The 20,906-nt window shown below is 44.8% G+C and overlaps 1 protein-coding gene and 1 long non-coding RNA gene across 4 annotated transcripts in view; one reads left to right on the forward strand and one right to left on the reverse strand.

Annotated features, from left to right (window-relative positions):
- The window catches only part of KIRREL3 (kirre like nephrin family adhesion molecule 3), a 761,094-nt gene that overhangs the window by 726,664 nt on the left and 13,524 nt on the right, over positions 1-20,906 (forward strand). For all 3 annotated transcript variants that reach the window (XM_079955017.1, XM_079955019.1, XM_079955018.1), the window contains one exon: positions 11,036-11,145. In XM_079955017.1, the coding sequence (XP_079811143.1) occupies positions 11,036-11,145 (110 nt within the window). The remainder of the gene's footprint in view (positions 1-11,035; positions 11,146-20,906) is intronic.
- Positions 5,947-12,371, reverse strand: LOC307204023. Its single transcript, XR_013833464.1, has 3 exons — positions 12,208-12,371; positions 8,376-9,363; positions 5,947-7,781 (listed from the first exon to the last, which is right to left on the reverse strand). It is a non-coding gene; the product is annotated as an uncharacterized lncRNA (long non-coding RNA).

Genomic DNA, 20,906 nt, shown 5'->3' on the forward strand with positions numbered 1-20,906 from the left:
TTCCCAAGACTCTAAATGAAACCTTTGGGTCTACTCTGTCTTGATTCACAAGCTGCAAGCATCCATGAACAGTGTGCATGAGGTGGTGGTGGTGTTGATTTGCATGCTGATCTGCTTCAGCAGTCCCTTGCCCACCCTCAGCTCTGCATGCAGAACTCAAAACAAACTGAGCTAACTGACATGGATGGAAGAAAGCATTGCTTTCTGTTCTGCCCTCTTGTTAATCCCATGCAGTGCTGTCTGCATTCTGCTGCAGTTTGTCTTCTGCCAAAAACTACGCTATTCCTCTTGCTAGCTGCTGTGGCAAAATTATGTGATTTGCTTAAATAATTAAATACACGAATTTGAGAGAGGTGTAGCCAATTGCGTATCATTTGTGGACTGAACAGAACAACAGTGAATACTGATTGTATTTGCTGGGTAGATTTCTGCTACAGACATGGCATGAATAAACAAAAATTGGCAATTTCTACTCCCATTTCTGTTTTCATTGGAATTCAATAGAGGTTGGATTTAGTCCTTGCTGACAGGTATTTTCTCATTCCCTCTAGACATATTAACAACTGCAGTGCCAAGTTCCATGGGTCTCCCATGAAGCAAAAGGAGTCCTTGTTAAAGGAGAATCTGCTTCATGAAATGTGTGTGTGTATCATGAGTGGATCAGTGTATTTCTAGGCTATATCACTTTTGCAAGTGTTCATTCATAAGTCCATTCCAAACCATTTCTACATTAATCTAATTTGCATGAAAATTCTTGTTTAAATACATACTTTTAAGATATAAAACGCCCAATTCTAAATGCATTTTATCCTAATATATATTTTATTTTATTTAACAAGGCATCTATACCACTTAATCAAAAGAAATCTCTAAGTGGTGTAAAATATTCATTAAAAAAATGCACTCAAAACAAGTGTTAAAACAGTAAAAAAAATAATGAAATTGCCAAAATACAGAATAATCAACAGTTTTTAAAAGCAAATGTATGTAATATACCGACATATCTGAGTAAACATGCTTAAACAAAACAAAATAAAATAAGTAAGTGGTGAAAACTGTGCCATAAAGGTGCCTGCCTATTATCAATACTGTAGTCAGGGAATTTCAGAGCATAAGTGCTGCCACACTAGTGCCCCATCTGCACTAGACAGTTACAGTAATATCATTCCACTTTAAGCAGTAATGGCTTGCCCCTAATAAGGCCTTGGAACTGTAAGGGTTCTGAGAGTTGTTAGGCTACCCATATTCAATTCTCAGACTGGTTTAACTATCAAACCATCTTCCCAAGGAGCTCTGTGGGGTTTCCTAACAACTCCCAGCACTTTAACAAATTATAGGATACTTTGGGGGATTGCTTAAAGTGATACAATACTGCTTTAAATTTATAGTGCAGGGGTGGCCTAGAATCACAATTTCTTGCAATTGTGGAATGAACATTATGATAGAATCATCTAGTCCAACCCCCTACAATGCAGGAATCTCAACTAAAGCATCCATCCAACCTCTGCTTATAAACCCAAATGAAGGAGAACCCACCGCCTCCCAAGGGAGTCTGTTCCACTGCTGAACAGCTTTTACTGTCAAAGTCCTTCCTGTTTAGTCAGAATCTCATTTCTTGTAACTTGAATCCATTGGCTTGGGCTCTACCCTCTGGAGCAGGAGAAAACAAACTTTAGATATTTGAAGATGGCTATCACATCTCCCCTCAGTCTCCTCTTTTCCAGGCTAAACATACCTAACTTCCTCAACTGTTCCTCATATGGCTTGGTTTCCAGACCCTTGATAATCTTTGTCACCCTCCCCTGCACACATTCCAGCTTGTCAAATTGTGGTGCCCAGAAAGGGACACAGTATCCCTGGTGTGGTCTGACCAAGACAGAATAGAGTGGTACTATTATTTCCTTTGATCTGGACACTATACTTCTGTTGATGCAGCCTAGAATAGCATTAGCTTTTTGTTTGCTTGTTTTGTTTGTTTGTTTTGCTGCTGCTGCATAACACGATTTTCAGTTTAAGCTTGTGATCTACTCAGACCCCTAGATCCTTTTCACATGTACTACTGGCAAGTCAGGTGTTCTCCATCTTATATGTGTGCAGCTGGTTGTTCCTGCCTAAGTGCAGAACCTTACATTTGTCCCTATTGAAATTTATTTTGTTAGTTTTGGTCCAGGTTTCCAGTTATGTGGCAGTGGTCCTTGTGAAAGCACCAGGCAGTTGAGAATCACAAAATTAGGAGAAATGAAAAATGCAGAGGACAACTCTTTCTGGACCACACATTTGTTGCAGAGTTGAGGAACGGATCAGTTCCTATAAGATTATATTGCTAGCATCAGCTCTCTGTAGCAACTAAGAATATGTTGGGGCAGGGGGATAAAAGGTTGACTAAAAGATGTGTAAAAGCCACCAATAAAAACAAGAGCACCCTAAAAGCAAGAGATAATTCCTAAAAATGAGTACTGAGCCCCCAAAGAGTAGCAAAAACACACACAAAACCCATGTTTTTGCTGCTTTCCCAAAAAGAGTCAATTCAACCAATCAGGTGGTTTTCCCTTGGGAAAGAATTTCACAAACAAACATGAACACGCTTACATTTAAAAGGTCTGAGTTTTACTGAGCCCACACATTTCCAGTAAATGTGTTTATGATTTAAAAGTAGCTGAAAATTGAAGGTGTGCACTTTGCTGAAGAAAACGGCATCCATTGATGGGCCAGCTGACTCCACAGTAGGATTTGTGCCACAAGCCCAGCAAGTAGCACTAAGACTTGAGATTGGCAGGGATATCCCTTGAGCGCCAACTCATTGGTGTAATAGCAGTGGGATGTGTCAAAGCAGAGATGATGCAAAGTGAACCCCAGTCTCAGGAGAGTTGTGTCATCTTCAGTGTTATCAGAGACTCGTCATCAAAGATCCATAAGCCAGGCTCAGAGGAAGCAACCTCATTAGTGGAGAGATTCTTCCTTGGGAAGTGATCCTCACTCCCAGCCAATCTCTCTTATGGCTGTTGTTGTTTAGTCATTTAGTCGTGTCCGACTCTTCGTGACCCCATGGACCAGAGCACACCAGGCACTCCTGTCTTCCACTGCCTCCCGCAGTTTGGTCAAACTCATGCTGGTAGCTTCGAGAACACTGTCCAACCATCTCATCCTCTGTCATACCCTTCTCCTTGTGCCCTCCATCTTTCCCAACATCAGGGTCTTTTCCAGGGAGTCTTCTCATCTCATAAGGTGGCCAAAGTACTGGAGCCTCAGCTTCATGATCTGTTCTTCCAGTGAGCACTCAGGGCTGATTTCCTTAAGAATGGATAGGTTTGATCTTCTTGCAGTCCATGGGACTCTCAAGAGTCTCCTCCAGCACCATAATTGAAAAGCATCAATTTTTCGGCGATCAGCCTTCTTTATGGTCCAGCTCTCACTTCCATACATCACTACTGGGAAAACCATGGCTTTAACTATACGGACCTTTGTTGGCAAAGGTCTTATGGCTAGCACTGGGGAAAACACAGCTGATGTCATTGCCTGATACCTCACATCACCCATTCAAACCTCCTGTAGGTTCTAGGCTTGGCCTCAGTAGACTTTTGAACTTTGCAGTTTTTTGGGACAACTTTTTGAGTTGTGTGAGACACCCACCATCCCTCTGCAGTGTAATGGCTTTTTCTCTAAAATAGGAGTGTGCAACCATGCTTCCATAACCACAGAGGATATCCTCAGAGAAGTGTTTTGTCTTACATCTCTCACTGCTTGCAAAATATGCTGCTCAGATGAGGAAAACACATAGAATACCAATGCTCAGCATGGCACATTTGCCACCATATGGCCATCTGTCACTCATAACGTCTTCTTCCTGGCAACCTCCTCAAACATTATCTGTTCCCTTCTCTGGGAGAGAGTAGGGAGGGAAAGAGTCCGTCCAGTTTGTAGAAGTAGCTTTCTGGGGGACACCTGCCTGGGCAGCAGATGCTATCCCATCTCCAGAGAAGACCTACACAAGCATTTGCCATTCAACAAACAGCACACAAGATGCGTTTGGGGCTGGAAATCGCCCTGTGCAGCAGACTTTGTTCTGCATGAAAGAATTCTGGCTTTCAAGCAGCCAGAGATGTTGCGTAGGAAAAATGATGGGTAGACTAATCTGGATATACTTGTAAACAAAAACATCAGTCTATTGTCTATTGGCCAATTCCAGCACAACAATTTTTCCATAGAGCTGTACTTGTAAATACACCTTGGGGTGGCATTTCTCAAAGAGGTGCACAATATTTCTGATTCAAAATTGGAAGGATACGTAGAGCAAGCACTCAACTCATATAATATATATTGCTGCTGTAGATTCCAAGGTTGTTGTTTTTTAAAAAAATCTGTCCCCCCCCCCCAGCAACACAGTCAAATGCAATCCCCAATGAGCTCTTGGTCTCCATTTCCATCTTACATATACCTTTTTGCTGTTGGCTCCAGGTTGGGGGATGCTTGGACAGACAAACAAGCCTTAGAGTCCAGACTTGACACCTTTTAAAACTGGGCAGTCATGGAAGTTAGTGAAGTCATGGAAAGCCTCAGCAATCCGATCAATATATGAGGAGAAACTCCACCATTAATTAAATTAGCAAATTTTGTTAGGACCTGGGAAAACTGAGAGGGATCAGATACGTTTCAGTTAACATCGGCAAAGCTTGTAACTTTCTGAAATAGCTATTTTGGCACTAATGGAAATTTAGATCATCTGCTTTCTGCATGAAGTACCTAGCCAATTATAATGTAGAAAACCATTTATTTCTAGTTTAACTACTTTTGGGATAATGTGTTGTGGTAGTGAATAGTATGATTTCCCTCCTCCTCTCTCTTTTATGGATTGTGTATTCTTTTAGAAATCTTAATGTACTTTTGAAAAAAATGAATTAACTGCTATGGAGAGTGTGTGGATTTGTCTCCCAAGGGAAGCAGAGAAATTATTTATTTTTATTTTTATTTTTGGAACTGCTCCAAATCACAGCCTAGCTTCTTTATGGTCAAATGCATTGTGCATTGATTTCCCAGGGGTACCACTAGGTGACCCTGCAAATGCATTAGCAGGTACCATGGGGAACCACCTCAATAAGGGTTTACCAGAGCCCCTACTAGGTGACTCAGCAGTCAGTGGTTGGGGGCTCCTCCATTCTGAAGCAAAAACACTCTTGAAATATGCTTGCTCATAGCCTCAAATTTCTTGGCTAGGAATCAGGAAAAGCCTGACTAAGCTAATGACGGGTCACGGGCGGTAGAGCAGGTATCACAGAAGGCGATTCTCACTCCTGCTTTAATGAGAGGAAGCAAAAGGCATCACAAGCAAATTATGTATACAGTAAGCAGAGAGATTCCTCAGGGGACATATTTTAACGGGCTTAATACACATCTGTTGTTGTTTCCTGGATGACATTACAAGCCACAAGTTATTTAAGGAGTAACGTCCCTAAGAGAGGACTCTATGAGGCCGTAATTGGCTTTTCATTGTGATTAAATGCTGAGGCTTTTGGTGCTCAGGACATTATTTCTACTCTTGGACAGAGAACAGGAAGAAGCAATAAACTACAAGAAAGAAAAAGGGGACAAAACCAGAAGGGATAAATGCTTTCCCTGCATCATGAAGCTTGGAAAATTCCATCTTGATGTGTTCATAAACCCATTACTAGTAGATGCCTGGAGGATAGGCCAACAGTGGTCTCAGAACACATTATCAAGAAAAAGGTATAAGAAAATCAGTAAATTAAGTATTGATTTGGCTGGTGGCACCAGGTTATCAATTAAGGAGCCTTTGCCCTGGAGGAAGGGATGCTAATTCAGACACACTCCAGGTACTAGTAACCTTGATTTTTTTTTTACCTTGTGACAACTAAGGGACCTATATTTTTCCCCTCTGCATTTCCTTGCTGGACAAGCATTTGCATGCCTTTCTTCACCTTTGGGATGAAAACAAAATGATTGGCTGCAGTGCTTTTATTGTGATGAAACTCACTGGTACAGAGCATGGACACCTCTTTTTCTGCTGCCCATGGCAGCCATTATGTGCTGGCACCTCAGGCACTATAAATGCTAAACACCACGTATCAATCTTCCCCAACCTGGCAGCCTCTTGATGCTGTTGGACTCCAACTCCCATCAGCCCTAAACAGCATGGCCAATGGTCAGGAATGGTGGGAGTTGTAGTTCAAAACATCTGGAGTGCACCAGCTTGGGGATGGTAGCCATTTTGTATGGCCATTTGCTGAAGATTCTTTTGTGCCGGCTGCCCTGTGCCACCTGTGTTAAATCCTCTTTCACTGCAAGTAATTCTTCCTACATGTTTGTTTCAGTGCTTATGAATGGAAGCAGCATTGTGGAGGTCTTGAGTGTGGGCCTCCTTGGAGCAATAATGAGATGGAAAGTGCAAGTTGGCACCAGGGTCCTGCTCCATACCCTTCCCTCTCTTTCAACACCTCTGCTATCTCTCTGCCTCTTGGAAGCCACAAGCATCCTCTTGTTTGGATGATAGACTGAACAGCAGACACATGAACACTTGAGTTAGTGCCTCCTATAAAGTATTCCATCTTTCAAAAAACCAGCCAAAGAGATGATCCATAGCCTGTCACTTGAAAGCATGCATTATTTATAGGGATTTCAAAACAACTCCCATTCCAATGTGTCTCCAGATTAGGTTGTAAAGTGCCCCCTTTTGCCGAGTCGCTCAAGTTGTTAAGTCCCACAGCTGCAATCTGCAGGATGTGATGAGAAAAATGCTGAAGACTTTTCAGGTCTCTCTTTCCCCCTGACCCCATTTTTTAAGGATGATTATTATTTTTTGCAATCAAATGGGAAATCAAGGACACCAACATAAATGACTAAATTCAGCCCAATTCCATACATGCTTAATAGGATGCCAGTTTGCAAAAGCTTAACAGGATGCCACTTTGCATGCACCTTTAAGCAAACAGACTGGCGGCATTCAGAAATGGCTCAAGATATATCACTGCCTGAGAGGACAAACACAAATGGCTTCCCCTCCCACGAATTAGCAAGGAGCACAGCCCATGGAGACCTTCTCCTGTGCCAGCCCCACAGTTCCCATTCATTTCAACAAGGCTTGAACAGAAGAAGTTGCTGAAAGTCATGGTTGAGACTTTCCAGTGGTGGCTGGTACCCTCTGAGACTTGTAGAGTGAAAGGTACATGGTACATGGAGCAAGAACCAATGACAGATAGAGAGGGAGCAAATGAGAGGCAGAGCCAACTCATTCTATTTTTGCCCCATCCTCCTCCCTGCTGAGTTCTACAAGGGCAAAATTGAGACTACGTAGGCTAGTGCTACCCCCAGGACTGGCTATGAAGAAGAAGGCAGGCAGGTGGTGAGGGGCTGCCTGATTGCAATCTGAGGTTGGTGAGGCAGAGTCCTCTGTTTGGACCAGTGTCCAGTTCCATCTCCCATTAATACAACCCACAACCTCTGCCTGAAGTGAGAGCTGCTTCTTCCTGCATGGCTACAATTCTCAAGTCTGTAAGTTACATGATTTCACCACAGTGGACAGCAAGACAAATAAGGTGGGTTTGGGCAGAAGGTGAACTGCAAGGGAACGAAAACAGTGCTGCATGAGACAAATACAGGAAGGAATAGAAAAGGATGCCTTCTTATATCCCTCCAGATGTTGTTGGGCTCCAACTCCTATCAGCCCCAGCCAGTATGGCTGGTAGTCAGGGATGGTGGTAGCTGGTCCAACAATGTTCTGGAGGGCTGTAGGTTCCCCATTCCTGCTCTGGAGCTTAGCTTGGGAGATCCTAAGAAAGACAAAGGCCAGTTAGGAATTGCAGACCCACTTCTCAGTCTGTTTCTTCAAAGCCTGGAGCTGTTTAGGTTTACCTCCTCTGCTGCCTTTAATCTTAGGCACACACAGAGAGAAGCATTTTCTTTCCTTTCAGGCCTGCTGTTTGGTATCTTTGGTTTAATTTTTCAAAAACAGTCTCTTCAAAGAGCATCATTCTCCTCCTGGGAAACTGGCGGGAGATGTTGGGGCTGGAACGCAAGTCACTAAATCCCACTGCCCTTCTTTTCTCTCAGTTGCTGCATGAAAGCAGGCCACCCCCTTCCAGCTCAGCATCTGCCACTGACTGTGCAGTGCTCTCCTTGAGAATACCCAGCATTCCTACTTTGCTGGGCAGCTAACTAATTAGATAATGTCTCTGATTCACTAAGATGCAATAGCTGAGCAAACAAAGAGCATGTTGCACATATGGACACTCTGTACTTCCAGTTTGGCCGTCTGGCTCAAACCAGGATGTGCAGGAACTGCAAAGATGGGCATAAAAAGCATCCATTTATTATTTAAATAAATAAGCAAAGGGCCTTTAAACTTTTGTCCCCCTGCCACTCACCTCCTCATTTTGGAAAGGTTCTATTACAGCTTTCTCCAACCTAGCAGCCTCCAGATGTTTGGACTACAGTTCTGATCAGCCCCGACCTTGTTGTTGTTGACATCCATCTGTCTTGAGAGACAATCGAGTGTGCCTTCAGGTTGCTGTGTTAGCAACACCAAAGTTGCCCCCCGGGACGCAAGCCTGTGTAGCGTGTATGGAGGTTCTGGGCTGCCCAGAAAACAAGATTCCCCCCTTGGCCTTGCTAATATGGTCCAAAGGAAAGCAGAGCAATATGTTTGTCACTAGCTTGGCTGTAGGAGTTGCCAGAAAGAGGCATACAAGAAGCTATCTAAGCTCCTGAGGGGCTCCACTCCAGATTTGTGTAGGGTTCACTCTTTAGCCTTTTCTTCTCCCAAAGACCACAAGGTAGAGTTTTCCTTCTCCTAGCTTCCCAGGTTGACGAGCCTCATCTGCGTCCCATTTCCCTCTACAGCACATGCAGAAAACACCTTCTTGACCACTGGACCCACTATTGGCCTTATCTTCTCAGTCCACCAGAGCCTGTCTTCACATGTGGGGGAAGTCTCTAACTCACCAAGGATTTAAGACCCATCGGCTACCTTCACCTGGGTTAGCCAGCCAGTCTAAGCCGTTTCCCAGGGTGTCACCACTGTCACATGCTGACAGCTTCAAGGAGCCACTAACAAGAGCTGAGTGCAGGTTGGGGACCAAAAGTGGACAAACTACCCCAGAAGGAGCACAGTTTTCCACACCCCTAACACCCCAGTACGTTTGTATTACCTAAGGGAAAAATCAGGCATAAAGAAATAAACTAACAACTATAGCACAGTGAAATATTTTAATGATTAACAAATCCCCATATAATTTACTTAGATATCAGATGCCCATGCAATCCTGGAATGTGCTAGTGTGTTGTTGTTGTTGTTGTTGTTGTTGTATTTATTACCTGCCCTTCATCAGCAAGTCCCAGAACAGGTTACAACAGCTAAAAAATTCATAATGAAAACAATTAAAACATATTAAACTTGTTTATGATTGCTGTCTTATTATTGCAATGTTTGTTATATTGTAGTGAAAGGGCTTTTTTTTAAAAAAAGGCACACATTGTTGAATGGGGATTCACCTGTCTTTATGGGCCTCATAGACTGTGTGGTCTTGGTTGTATTCTTAGTTCAAGAGGTTTAATAGCTTAAGCAAGTCATGCTTTGCATGCAGAAGGTGTGAGATTCAAATCCTGTCTGAAACCCTAGAGAGCTATGGCCAGTATAGGGGAGCAATACTGAGCTGTTTTCTAGAGTCCCTACATAAATCACATCTATGCCATAGAACAAGGATGGGGAAACCCCTCCCCCCCCCCCCCCAGTTCTGGGAGCCACATGCCATGAATGGGTCGGACAAGAATACAAAATGTATGGAGCAACACATGTAAATTTTATGTGGCCTGGGAGTCATGGGGTCTGGCTGAGGTGTTGTGTGGGGAGAGTCCTGAGAACCAGATAGAGATGCCTGGAGGGCCACATTTGGCCCCCAACTCTGAGTTTCCCCAGCTCTGCCCTATAATTCCTCCTGGAATTCTGTCCAATACACTAGGGTACAATGGCAGGTGAGAAAACAGTTTCCTAGAACAGTGTTTCCCAACCTTGGACCTCCAGCTGTTTTTGAACTACAACTCCCATCACCCCTGACTAGCAAGACCAGTGGCAAGGGATGATGGGAATTGTAGTCCAAAAACAGCTGGAGGCCCAAGGTTGGGAAACACTGTCCTAGAAGATGAAAGTCGCACTAAGTCAAAGCTCCAGAGAAAGGCATGCCATGCAGGGGTGTGTTAGAGGGAGAATTTGGAGGAGTGCAGTACTGGGTTGTTGTTTTTCCAAAGCAGGAGCAATAATCCCATTGCCAGAGCACCAGGATAACTGATGGAGACTCCATGCTCTGGCAAGTGAATGAGGTGGAAGATAGGCTTTTGTTTGTGGTAAACTAACATAGAGGGAACTGGATAATGTTTGGAAATAATCAGAGACTGGGTATTTCCTTGCTTTTTTTTTTCTTTATAGGGTCCCTACATCAGGCTAATGGGACATGGGTGGCACTGTGGGTTAAATCACAGAGCCTAGGACTTGCCGATCAGAAAGTTGGCGGTTCGAATCCCCGCCATGGGGTGAGCTCTCGTTGCTCGGTCCCTGCTCCTGCCAACCTAGCAGTTCGAAAGCACGTCAAAGTGCAAGTAGATAAATAGGTACTGCTCCGGCGGGAAGGTAAACGGCATTTCCATGCGCTGCTCTGGTTCACCAGAAGCAGCTTAGTCATGCTGGCCACATGACCCAGAAGCTGTACGCTGGCTCCCTTGGCCAATAAAGTGAGATGAGTGCCGCAACCCCAGAGTCAGCCACCACTGCACCTAATGGTCAGGTGTCCCTTTACCTTTACCTTTACGTTGGGCTAATAGTTTAAACAGCAGCATTTCTCTGCAAGGTGGTTAGAATCTAATCAAAAGGTCAAGGTTGCATTTTAGCTGAATGAAGGTATTTTTGTTAAAGTTTAATGTGTGAACCTATGCGGGCAGAGGTAGACACTACTGCTATTCTGCTAGGATCCGTGTAACGTTATGGAGCAGCTTTGTGGGGCGATAACTTTTGCTCTCTTGCTCTTTTGTTTAGATCTGAAAGGTGTGGTTTCTGCCAAGAACGATATCCGCGTTGAAATTGTTCACAAGGAGTCTGCCTCAGGCAGAGAAACAGAGGAGCACCCGACGATCAAGCAGCTGATGGTGAGGATTTATTCTCTCTTTCCTTAATCTGTTGCTCTGTCTAACCTTTGACAGTAATGAGCACGGGCGCAATGCGGTTCAGTGCGCAAAAGCCCACCAAAGGCAAAGTATGCTCTTCTGAAATCTCACACATCGCTCAGAGCTGTTAAAGTTGCACCGCTGTTGGAAACTCCCAGAGTGCAACTTTGCTAATGAAGACAAGAAGCCAGGAGAGGTTTGCTACAGAGAACCACAGCCTTCAGTCTCTGATAAACAGAAAGGCCTATCCGAGCCCTCAGTAGGGAAATTTATGTGGCTGCAAATGGACAGAGAAGGGGAAGCTAAGCAACATATTATTGTTATTATTATTATTATTATTATTATTATTATTAACTAATTAGGCACTAATAGCTTAGCTGTACTGAAAGGGTCTCCTGTGCAAGATAGATAGATAGATGTCGAGCCTTTCATGGGATATATTGCTGGCCTCGTTACTGTCAAATCACCACAGCTGACAAAGTGATATTGTTGATGAACTTAAGAACAACCTTGTTGGATCAGTACCAAAGGCTCATCTAGTGCAGCCCTCTGCTCCAACAAGCAGAGCCTGAGTCCCACAGGATTCTCTCCACTCACGGTTCCCAGCCACTGGTATTCAGATGCATGTTGCCTCCAGCAATGGGGTCAAATCAAAGCCATTAGGGCTATCAGTGATTGACTGTAGCCAGCCAGTAGCAAAGTTTGCCCCAACTTAATGCCTTTCTGGCAGATTTGTGTTTTTTTAGGGGTGGGCAAATCACCCTACTACCTATATGTGTCATTTTCTGTTTGGCCCTTCATAAATCTGTTTTGCTGCATTGCCATGCACATTGATCTGTATATTTTTTTTTAATCCAGGCCCAAATTCACATTTTAATATATGAATATGTAATATCACCCCCCCGCAAAATGTAAATATGTATTTTCTCTCAATGTATGCATTTCTAAATGCATTTTATCCTAAAATATGCACTGATAACCTCATCCTCCACAAGTTTGTCTAATCCTCTTGGAGATTCAGTTGATGCCTGCAGTCCCAATGACCTCACCCTCTTCTTTCTCTCAGAGATAACCCAAGACAGTTTGGTTCCTGGTGCTAAGGAATCTGAAAATTTTAATCCCATGGTGTTAAAAATTATATAATAAATTTAAGAAGTTGGCAAATTCTGCTCCCCACCCCACCCCAATTCTGTGCTTCAAAATCTGCTCCCTGAGGTGGGCTTCTTCACCATACCTGGGCTAGGGCAGCCCTGCTCTCTTTTTATAGGGCCTGGTGGACCAGGATTGGTCCTGGAAGTCAGCTGACAGACTACTCGGGCAGTCTGGTACTGCCCCTTCAAAGCACAGAGCTCAGTATTCCAGGCTTAGATATGGAAACAGACTGCAAGGCACCAGGGCCTGACTGCTGGGAGTCCCATGTTGAGGCACCCAGGTCCAGGCACAGCTATATCCCAGGATATGTTTGGGCAAATTCCTGTGAATTCTTCTTAGCCACCTTATACTGAGGGTCAGACCACTGATGCATCTAGTTCATTATTGTATTCCACTGTTGGAGGCAGCCTGCTTCTGAATTGCTGGTAACCACAAGAGGCGGGAGAGCTGTTGTGCCCGTGTCCTGCGTTTGGGCTTCCCACAGGCATTTGGTTGGCTACTGTGAGAGGAGGATGTTGGACTAGACTGGCCATTGGGTCGATCTTGAAGGCTCTTCTTATGTCTACTCTGGCTAGCAGAAGCTCTCCCCTGTTTGAGACGGGAGACATCCCTAGCCCTACCTGAGAGAACCGGGGGCCTTCGTCTTGCAAGGCAGGTGCTCTACCACTGAGCTACCGCCTGCAAATGAAACTTACACATGCAAGCTTCCAAGAGTTGACAAGTCAAGTTGGGGAGAAATGCTCATAAAGCTGGCTGAAGAATTGGCCCCTGAGGATTTCTCTGATCTCTACTGTTGCTAATACATGAGGCTGTAGACTGTTGTTTCACCAGCTCCCTGCGACTGCTGTGTTCTGCATCCAAATGGCAGCTTTGCTTTCCGCCCGCCGATGTCACGTTATAAATGACTAATACAAGCAAAACAAATGGAAAGAACACTGAACCGTAAAAAAATAAACCCATCCAGCCATAAAAGCAGAGAACAGATGCAAAAAAAAAAAAAAAAAAAAAAGACGGGAGGGAGAGAGGAAGCAAGCAGACTGATTTTAAGCACACCTCCAACCATTACTACCGCAGGCTTACAGCCACCTTTCGTCAACATTCATTCATTTGGGTTGGGAAAGGGTGCTCTGTGAACGATCAATGGAATCCCTGGTTTGAGAGGGGATGCTTTGTGGGGTGGGCAGAATCGATTTTAGATGGTACACATGTACAGAGTGGAGCCCTTGAAATCAGTTTGAAAGGAAGATAAACGGCAGAGGCGTCACGTTGCTTTGTTATTCTGCTGGTGCTGCTTCTGAAATTGCTGTTTTGTTTCAGTTCAAAGGTCCCCATAAGATAGAGACCAACATGCTCGTTTCTCCTTCTTCCTCTGTTGTTTGCCCCACACCCAAATGGAAGTTGGTAAATAGAAACAACCAGATTGTTTCAGCCTGGAGCAAAAGGCCAGGATAAAAAAATAAACAAGCAAAGTAGATATTTTAGTGTTGCATTACGGTTGGAGGGCTGCGGTTCAGTTTGCATTTAGAGGCAAACTTTTCTAACCTTCAATTCCTGAAATGATACATAAACCAAAACAAAGCCGTTGTCAACGTTTCTCACTTTTCTGAATTTCACAATGCAGTTCTTCAGCCAAGTACTGGGTACAGAAAGTTACTAAGGTAATGTGTGTACAAAGATGAAAATATTAGTGAAAATAATGTGCAAAAGTAAACTATATTAGGGGACATTGCTTTTTTGTATTTTTAAAATTGCATTTTAAAAAAGGTGCATGTTAGGCAAAATTCACATTAAATTGCTGGTGAATTTTCATGACAACATTCAAATAAAATAATTCCAGTTACAGATAGGTAGCCGTGTTGGTCTGCCATAGTCAAAACAAAATAAAAAAATTCCTTCCAGTAGCACCTTAAAGACCAACTAAGTTAGTTCTTGGTATGAGCTTTCGTGTGCATGCACACTTCTTCAGATACACTGATAAAATAATAATAGTGAATAGTTTTCTAGCATGCAGTTACAAGTTACAAGATTTAAAAAAAACCATAAAATCATTCCAATTGCAATGTTTTTGGGGGCTGAACTAGACAATTGCTAGGTATTTAGCCGCTTGCTACTACCCATGTTCTAGTCAGGGAAGAGAAGAGACAAGCCTCCCCGTACTCATGTTCAGCCTTCCTGATAAAGACCATTGATTGACCCTCAGATATTCAGGTATTTAGAAGGGCTATGGGCTCTTAACCACTTACACACACACACACACACACACACACACACACACACACACACACTTATGTTGCAAGTCCCCTTGAGACTAATTTGAGCAGTAGATGTCTGAGAAATTAATTAATCAATTAAAAAAATCACAAAGTGAAGTGGCAAAATAAACGCGAGATGGGGAGAATGAGAAACAGAGAGAAAGCAAACTGGACAGGTTTACTGATCCCCAGTGCTTTTTTTCTGGTAGTACGCAATGGAATGCAGGGTTTGGTTTTGTTATTCAAAGTTGGAGACGGTCCAACTTTCAGCCCCATCTCACTGAGCTCTGAGCCAGGAGCTAGAGAGGGCAAAAAACTGGAGGCAGCTTCAAAGGCTGAGCTGCCGCTGCTTCCTTACCCCAAGTCAGTGTGGATGCCCCCCCCCCCCCGAGAGAAGCCATCAAAAGGACCCAAAGGAGCCTCCCTACTCAGCCTGGCGCATACCCCAGCACGGGCTCCCCCAGAAACCTCCAACCTCCAGCACCGCTCCTGGCCTCCTCCCTGTCCCCTTGGCCACAGAGTGGAAGGAGAGGAAAACCCCATGAGCACTGAGCAGAACCCCCTTTCCCAGTGCCCACCATGCCGACCCTGTTGGGCTGGTGGCAGTGAGGCAAGCGGAGCCAGGCAATATGGGAGAGGCTGGGAACTGCAGGTAGGCAGAGTGCTGTTGCACTCATGTCCAGCTTGCAGGTTTCCAGTAGGCATTTGGTCAGCCACTGTGAGAGCAGGATGCTGGACTTAGTTGTTGTTGTTTAGTTGTTTAGTCATGTCCAACTCTTCATGACTCCATGGACCAGAGCACGCCAGGCACTCCTGTCTTCCACTGCCTCCCGCAGTTTGGTCAAACTCATGCTGGTAGCTTCGAGAACACTGTCCAACCATCTCATCCTCTGTCGTCCCCTTCTCCTTGTGCCCTCCGTCTTTCCCAACATCAGGGTCTTTTCCAGGGAGTCTTCTCTTCTCATGAGGTGGCCAAAGTATTGGAGCCTCAGCTTCACGATCTGTCCTTCCAGTGAGCACTCAGGGCTGATTTCCTTAAGAATGGATAGGTTTGATCTTCTTGCACTCCATGGGACTCTCAAGAGTCTCCTCCAGCACCATAATTCAAAAGCATCAATTCTTCGGCGATCAGCCTTCTTTATGGTCCAGCTCTCCCTTCCATACATCACTACTGGGAAAACCATGGCTTTAACTATACGGACCTTTGTCAGCAAGGTGATGTCTCTGCTTTTTAAGATGCTGTCTAGGTTTGCCATCGCCTTTCTCCCAAGGAGCAGGCGTCTTTTAATTTCGTGACTGCTGTCACCATCTGCAGTGATCATGGAGCCTAAGAAAGTAAAATCTCTCACTGCCTCCATTTCTTCCCCTTCTATTTGATGGGCATACAAAATGGCAGACAAAAAGCCATTCTATTAGGGGAATTTTCTTGCAAAAAAAAAACAACCCATGTTCATGAAGGATTTTTTTTTAAGTCACAAAAAACTGCAGTAATGTGGAGTACTAAATTTAAGATCGGAAGACTGAGAACCAAAATTGACAGATCCATCCGTCCCTAAATAGTAGGCACTCTCTCCCAGAATAGACATTCTTCCACTGCAAAAGTTTGGCTGGAACTCTGCTCTTAAAGAGGATGATGAGTCCATCCTTGCTCTATGCAAGATTTGATGCCCTGTTCTCTCTTTTTCTCTCTTTGGGATACTACCCCTCTTGATAGCAGGATCTCAGTGCTAATGAAGATTTCCTTCCAGATCATTAAAAAGCCTCTGTGCATTTCCTTCTCATTGCTCGCTACGCCACACACAAGCTGCTGCCTTCAGCAATAAAATGTCCGTCCTGTGCATCCTCAATAAGAGCCTAATAAGAGTCTCCAAAATTTGTCAATGAGCTGACAGATCAAGTTAAAGAATCCAGCCTCATTAATGAGAAGCTATGATGAATTCCTGGCAGGGGAGCAAGCTGTACTCTGATGGCACAAAGGTAGCAGAACAAACTGGTGTGGGCAGACTGAGCCAGGGGTTCTGTGGAAATGGCAGTGTGGGGAGGCGATGACTCCAATCATGATTCTGACTCAACAGCCACACGCCAATCCTTCTTTCTTGGAGGTCTGTCATCTGCACCCATCGGCTGCCTGTCATAGTTAGCATCTCTAGGTGTTGCAAGCAAGCTCCCACCACCACCTTCCAGGCCCAAAGCAGAGCCCAGTATTAATAATCCTTCTCCAGGTAAGCTGCAGTGACAATGATCTCTGCAGGGTGTCTCTGCCCTACCACATGGGCTGCTACTGCTACTCACACTTGTTTTCCACCCAAAGAGGGGGGGGGGGAATCGCGCACCCAAATGCTCTGCCTCCATTCTTAGCAGGCTGCCTTCAAGCCAAATCTCATTACTCCCTGTATTTCCTGGTCACATTTCTAACCTCTCTGTGTCCCTTTGAATTATCTCTCTGCCCTCTCCGATGTTCACAACACCTCGCCATTTAATATCAGCTGTGAGTATGATTAGCATGCCGAGTCCTCTCACATAGAGATCATATAATGCAGATGTTAAATAGGAGCAGACAGAACATCAGCCACCACAGCGCTCCATTAGATGACACCTCCCCGGCACTCAATGCATTACAGAACACCATTACCCTTTCTGCTTGTCCTTCACGCGTTTCTCGATCCGCGCGACAGGGCTCGCTTCCAAACCAGCCTGAGTTACCTACAGGAGGCTAGGCGAGACACCATCCAAACAACTTTGCTGAAAATCTAAAGGTATTACATATAGCAACCGCACCTCCCTTCAACTGCTAATATTCTAATTCCATCAGAAAAGCAATCAGGTTTGTGCTATGTAATTTGCTCCTTCCCAACACGATGGGTCGCCCGTTGCTAATGTTTTCTTTGTCCCCTAGGAAACTTCTCTTAATGTTTTCCACTATTGAGGTCCTATTGGATAAACACTGCCAGGATCCCTTTTTCTTCATTTTTTTAAAAAAACAGTATCACATGCTCATTCCTCTCCACTGCTTTTGCAATCAGCACGACGGTTCTCAAACCCTTTTCCTAATTAATAGTTAGCACACCTAGATGCAGTCTTACTGCTCAGGCTGCCTGCTTGAAATGCAAGTCATATTTGTTCAAGTCAGTCTCCCTCCCTTATTATATTTATATATTTTACCTAAAGTATTTAATTGCACTACAATTGTATAAAGAGGTACTTATAGGTTCCTGGGAAAGTTCATCGCTCCGTGGGAAAGGACATGCTAGGAGCATGCAAAAGATCCCTGGTATTGCCAGTTCAAATGACCCAGTGCCAAATAAGGAGGGAAGACCTTGAGACCTTGGAGATCTGCTGCTAGTTAGAGTAGACTATACTGGAATCAATGGACAGCCATCTAACCTTGAAGTAAAGCAGCTTACAATGGTCTGCCCACTATGGGTGGGGATCCAGTTGGCTATCAGAGCTTTGCACAGCATCCTGCACAGTGTTTTGCAAGCCCAAATGATCAGCCGAATCTGTGTGGGCAAAATCAAGCCATGTGACATTACCGTGTCATCTGGTGATTGACAGTTGGGAGTCCCCACCCACCTGTCAAACTTGGCCTGCAGGAGGTGGAGTAGGTAAGGACCTGTCTCACTGGATGGATCCAGTTCCTCATCTCTACATTAGGAGGAGTCAGTCACAGCAAAACCAGCAAAATCTGGGGTCAAGAGATCCAGTTTCCGGGGTCCATGGACAAGTAAGCTGGAAAAGTGGCAGTGATCTGCAGACAAAGGTCAGAGTCTGAGTGGTCTGGCCAAGCAGATTCAGAGGTATCATAAGCTCAGCAAACTCCAGATGTGCCATGCTGAGAAGGAACTGGAGCTGCAGGGAGGGCAAGAAGCAGTCCCAGGGTGATGTACAGAGCTGTCTTTCCTATTAGGCTTACTGTCTTGTTGTGCCAGGGCGCTAGCCTCTTAGGGGTGCCCCAGCGAGTGGGGGAGCTGCACGGCTTTGCTGGCGGCTTCCCCTTTGCCTGCACGCCTGCCAGCTGTGCCCCGTCAACCATATGGCTGGCGGGCGTGCAGCTTGCCTCCCAAGCCTCCGTGGAAGGAGAGTGATCCCCGCAGAGGCTTGGGAAAAGGCCGACAACTCTGGGAAACGGGGGGGGGGGGCACCGGAGGGATCTTTGCACCATGGCGCCAGATATGCTTAAGACAGCCCTGGTGATGTAGTTTGTTGTTGTTGTTGTTGTTTAGCCGTTTAGTCGTGTTCGACTCTTCATGGCTCCATGGACCAGAGCACACCAGGCACTCCTGTCTTCCACAGCCTCCTGCAATTTGGTCAAACTCATGCTGGTAGCTTCGAGAACACTATCCAGCCATCTTGTCCTCTGTCGTCCCCTTCTCCTTGTGCCCTCCATCTTTCCCAACATCAGGGTCTTTTCCAGAGAGTCTTCTATTCTTATGAGGTGGACAAAGTATTGGAGCCTCAGCTTCACGATCTGTCCTTCCAGTGAGCACTCAGGGCTGATTTCCTTCAGAATGTATAGGTTTGATCTTCTTGCAGTCCATGGGACTCTCAAGAGTCTCCTCCAGCACCATAATTCAAAAGCATCATGCAGTAACACCAAGACAGCCAGTGTAGTGTAGTGGTTACAGTATTGAACTTGGGAGATGAGGGTTCAAGTCCCTACTTAACCTTGAAGCTTGCCAGATGACCATGGACCAGTCACTGTCTCTTAGCCTAACGCTACCATGCACAGGGTTATTGTAAGAATAAAATGGAAAGAGGGAGAAGAACCATGCATGCCACCTTGTTCTCCTCAGAGGAAAGCTGGGTTAAAAATGTATAAACAACAAACAAACAAACACTTTCCAGGGTGTGTGTTTTTCCACACATTGTTTCAGAAAGTGCAAATTTGGTAGGTTTGCTTTTAAGTGCAAACAAAATCAAATTTATCTCAAATCCCTAGGTGCAGCATAAGTTGCAAATGAAGTATGGCAGACAGAACCCCAGCTAAATCAGAAACAAACACTCACCAGACCTCTAGTAACTGGGTTGTGTGCCTATTTTGCAATTTGTAAAAGTGCAGAATGTAACTTCAGAAGCAGCAGTAGTGGACAGCAGTGCTCCCAGCAGCTGAATCGGTGCTGCTTACTAGGAAGAAGTGGGGAGCCAGTAGGGAGGTTGGTGTGGGTCAGAGGCAGAGGCAGGAGCTGGCTCTGCCAGTGCATTTGTACTGCACTGACCTCCCTGCTGTTAAGCAGCAGTCAGGTGAGCACCACGCCATTGACTGCTGAGGAGCAGATTCCAGAAAATCTCAGCCTTTGTACATTAAAAAAAACAACAGCCCTTATTCTAGCCCTTATTGTTGTGAAGCTGTGCTTGAAAGCATGTGGGCCTTAAAGCCAGATGAAATACATCAAGCTGCTGTTACAATAGGGTGAGCTGTTCCACATCAACAGAACTACTCTCATCTTTAGGATGGGATGATAATTTCTCTCTCCTCTTCTCATATACCTCCTCTCTTTGCTTCTGACTGTGGAAGTCAGAGCTTGATCTTTGCCATTTCCCCCCGTTTTGAAAGACCCTGTTGTGTGCCATACGTGTGTGTGTGTGTGTGTGTGTGTGTACTATACATGCACATAACACGCATGCAATACCACCCATGCCTGCACACAACACACACCCCGTCTGTGTTATGTCCTTTTCACCCCCACCGTTTTTCTTTCACTTTCATTGTCAAGAACTTTTTAAAAAAACACAGAGAGAGAGAGTTCAAGTCTTTATTGATTTTAGAGCTGTAATTAATTTCATCCTTTCCGCCTTTGTCAATGAATTCTCTGCCTCTCTGCCTCATAATCTTGTGCCGTTAAAGTGGATTGACTCCAACTTCACCCCCCTCCCTTTGACACTGCATATCTTGCCATCCTTTACAAGCCTCAGGGGCCAGGTCCTGAAATTACTTTGGATCAGGCCGTCACTCACTGAAAGTCTACCTCTTTGGGAAAGCTGGATCTTCCCAGCAGATGCTAGTAATCACATTAATAGCCTGGATCTTTTCAGAAACCTTATCATCTCACATGACCCAAAGCGCCCCTGGATAGCCATCAACTGTGTTCTAGATCAAAACACTGCTCATTTGGAGCTGTGGGAAGTATTCTAAGAAGCTTCCCCACAGTTATTGCAACTTTGTGGGGGGAGAGAGAGAAAAGGGAGAGGAGATGAGAAGGATCAGTGACTGGTGCACAACATATTTCATGTTTAAACCAACTGCAGAGAATGGGGCAGGCTGTGCAATAGGAAGCTGGTTGGTATTTGTGTGGGGAGCTATGATCAATGTGAGGCTAGTACCGTGAGCATCAGTGTGTA

The sequence above is a fragment of the Podarcis cretensis genome (genome assembly GCF_951804945.1).
Source record: "Podarcis cretensis genome assembly, chromosome: 15".
NCBI classification, from domain to species: domain Eukaryota; kingdom Metazoa; phylum Chordata; class Lepidosauria; order Squamata; family Lacertidae; genus Podarcis; species Podarcis cretensis.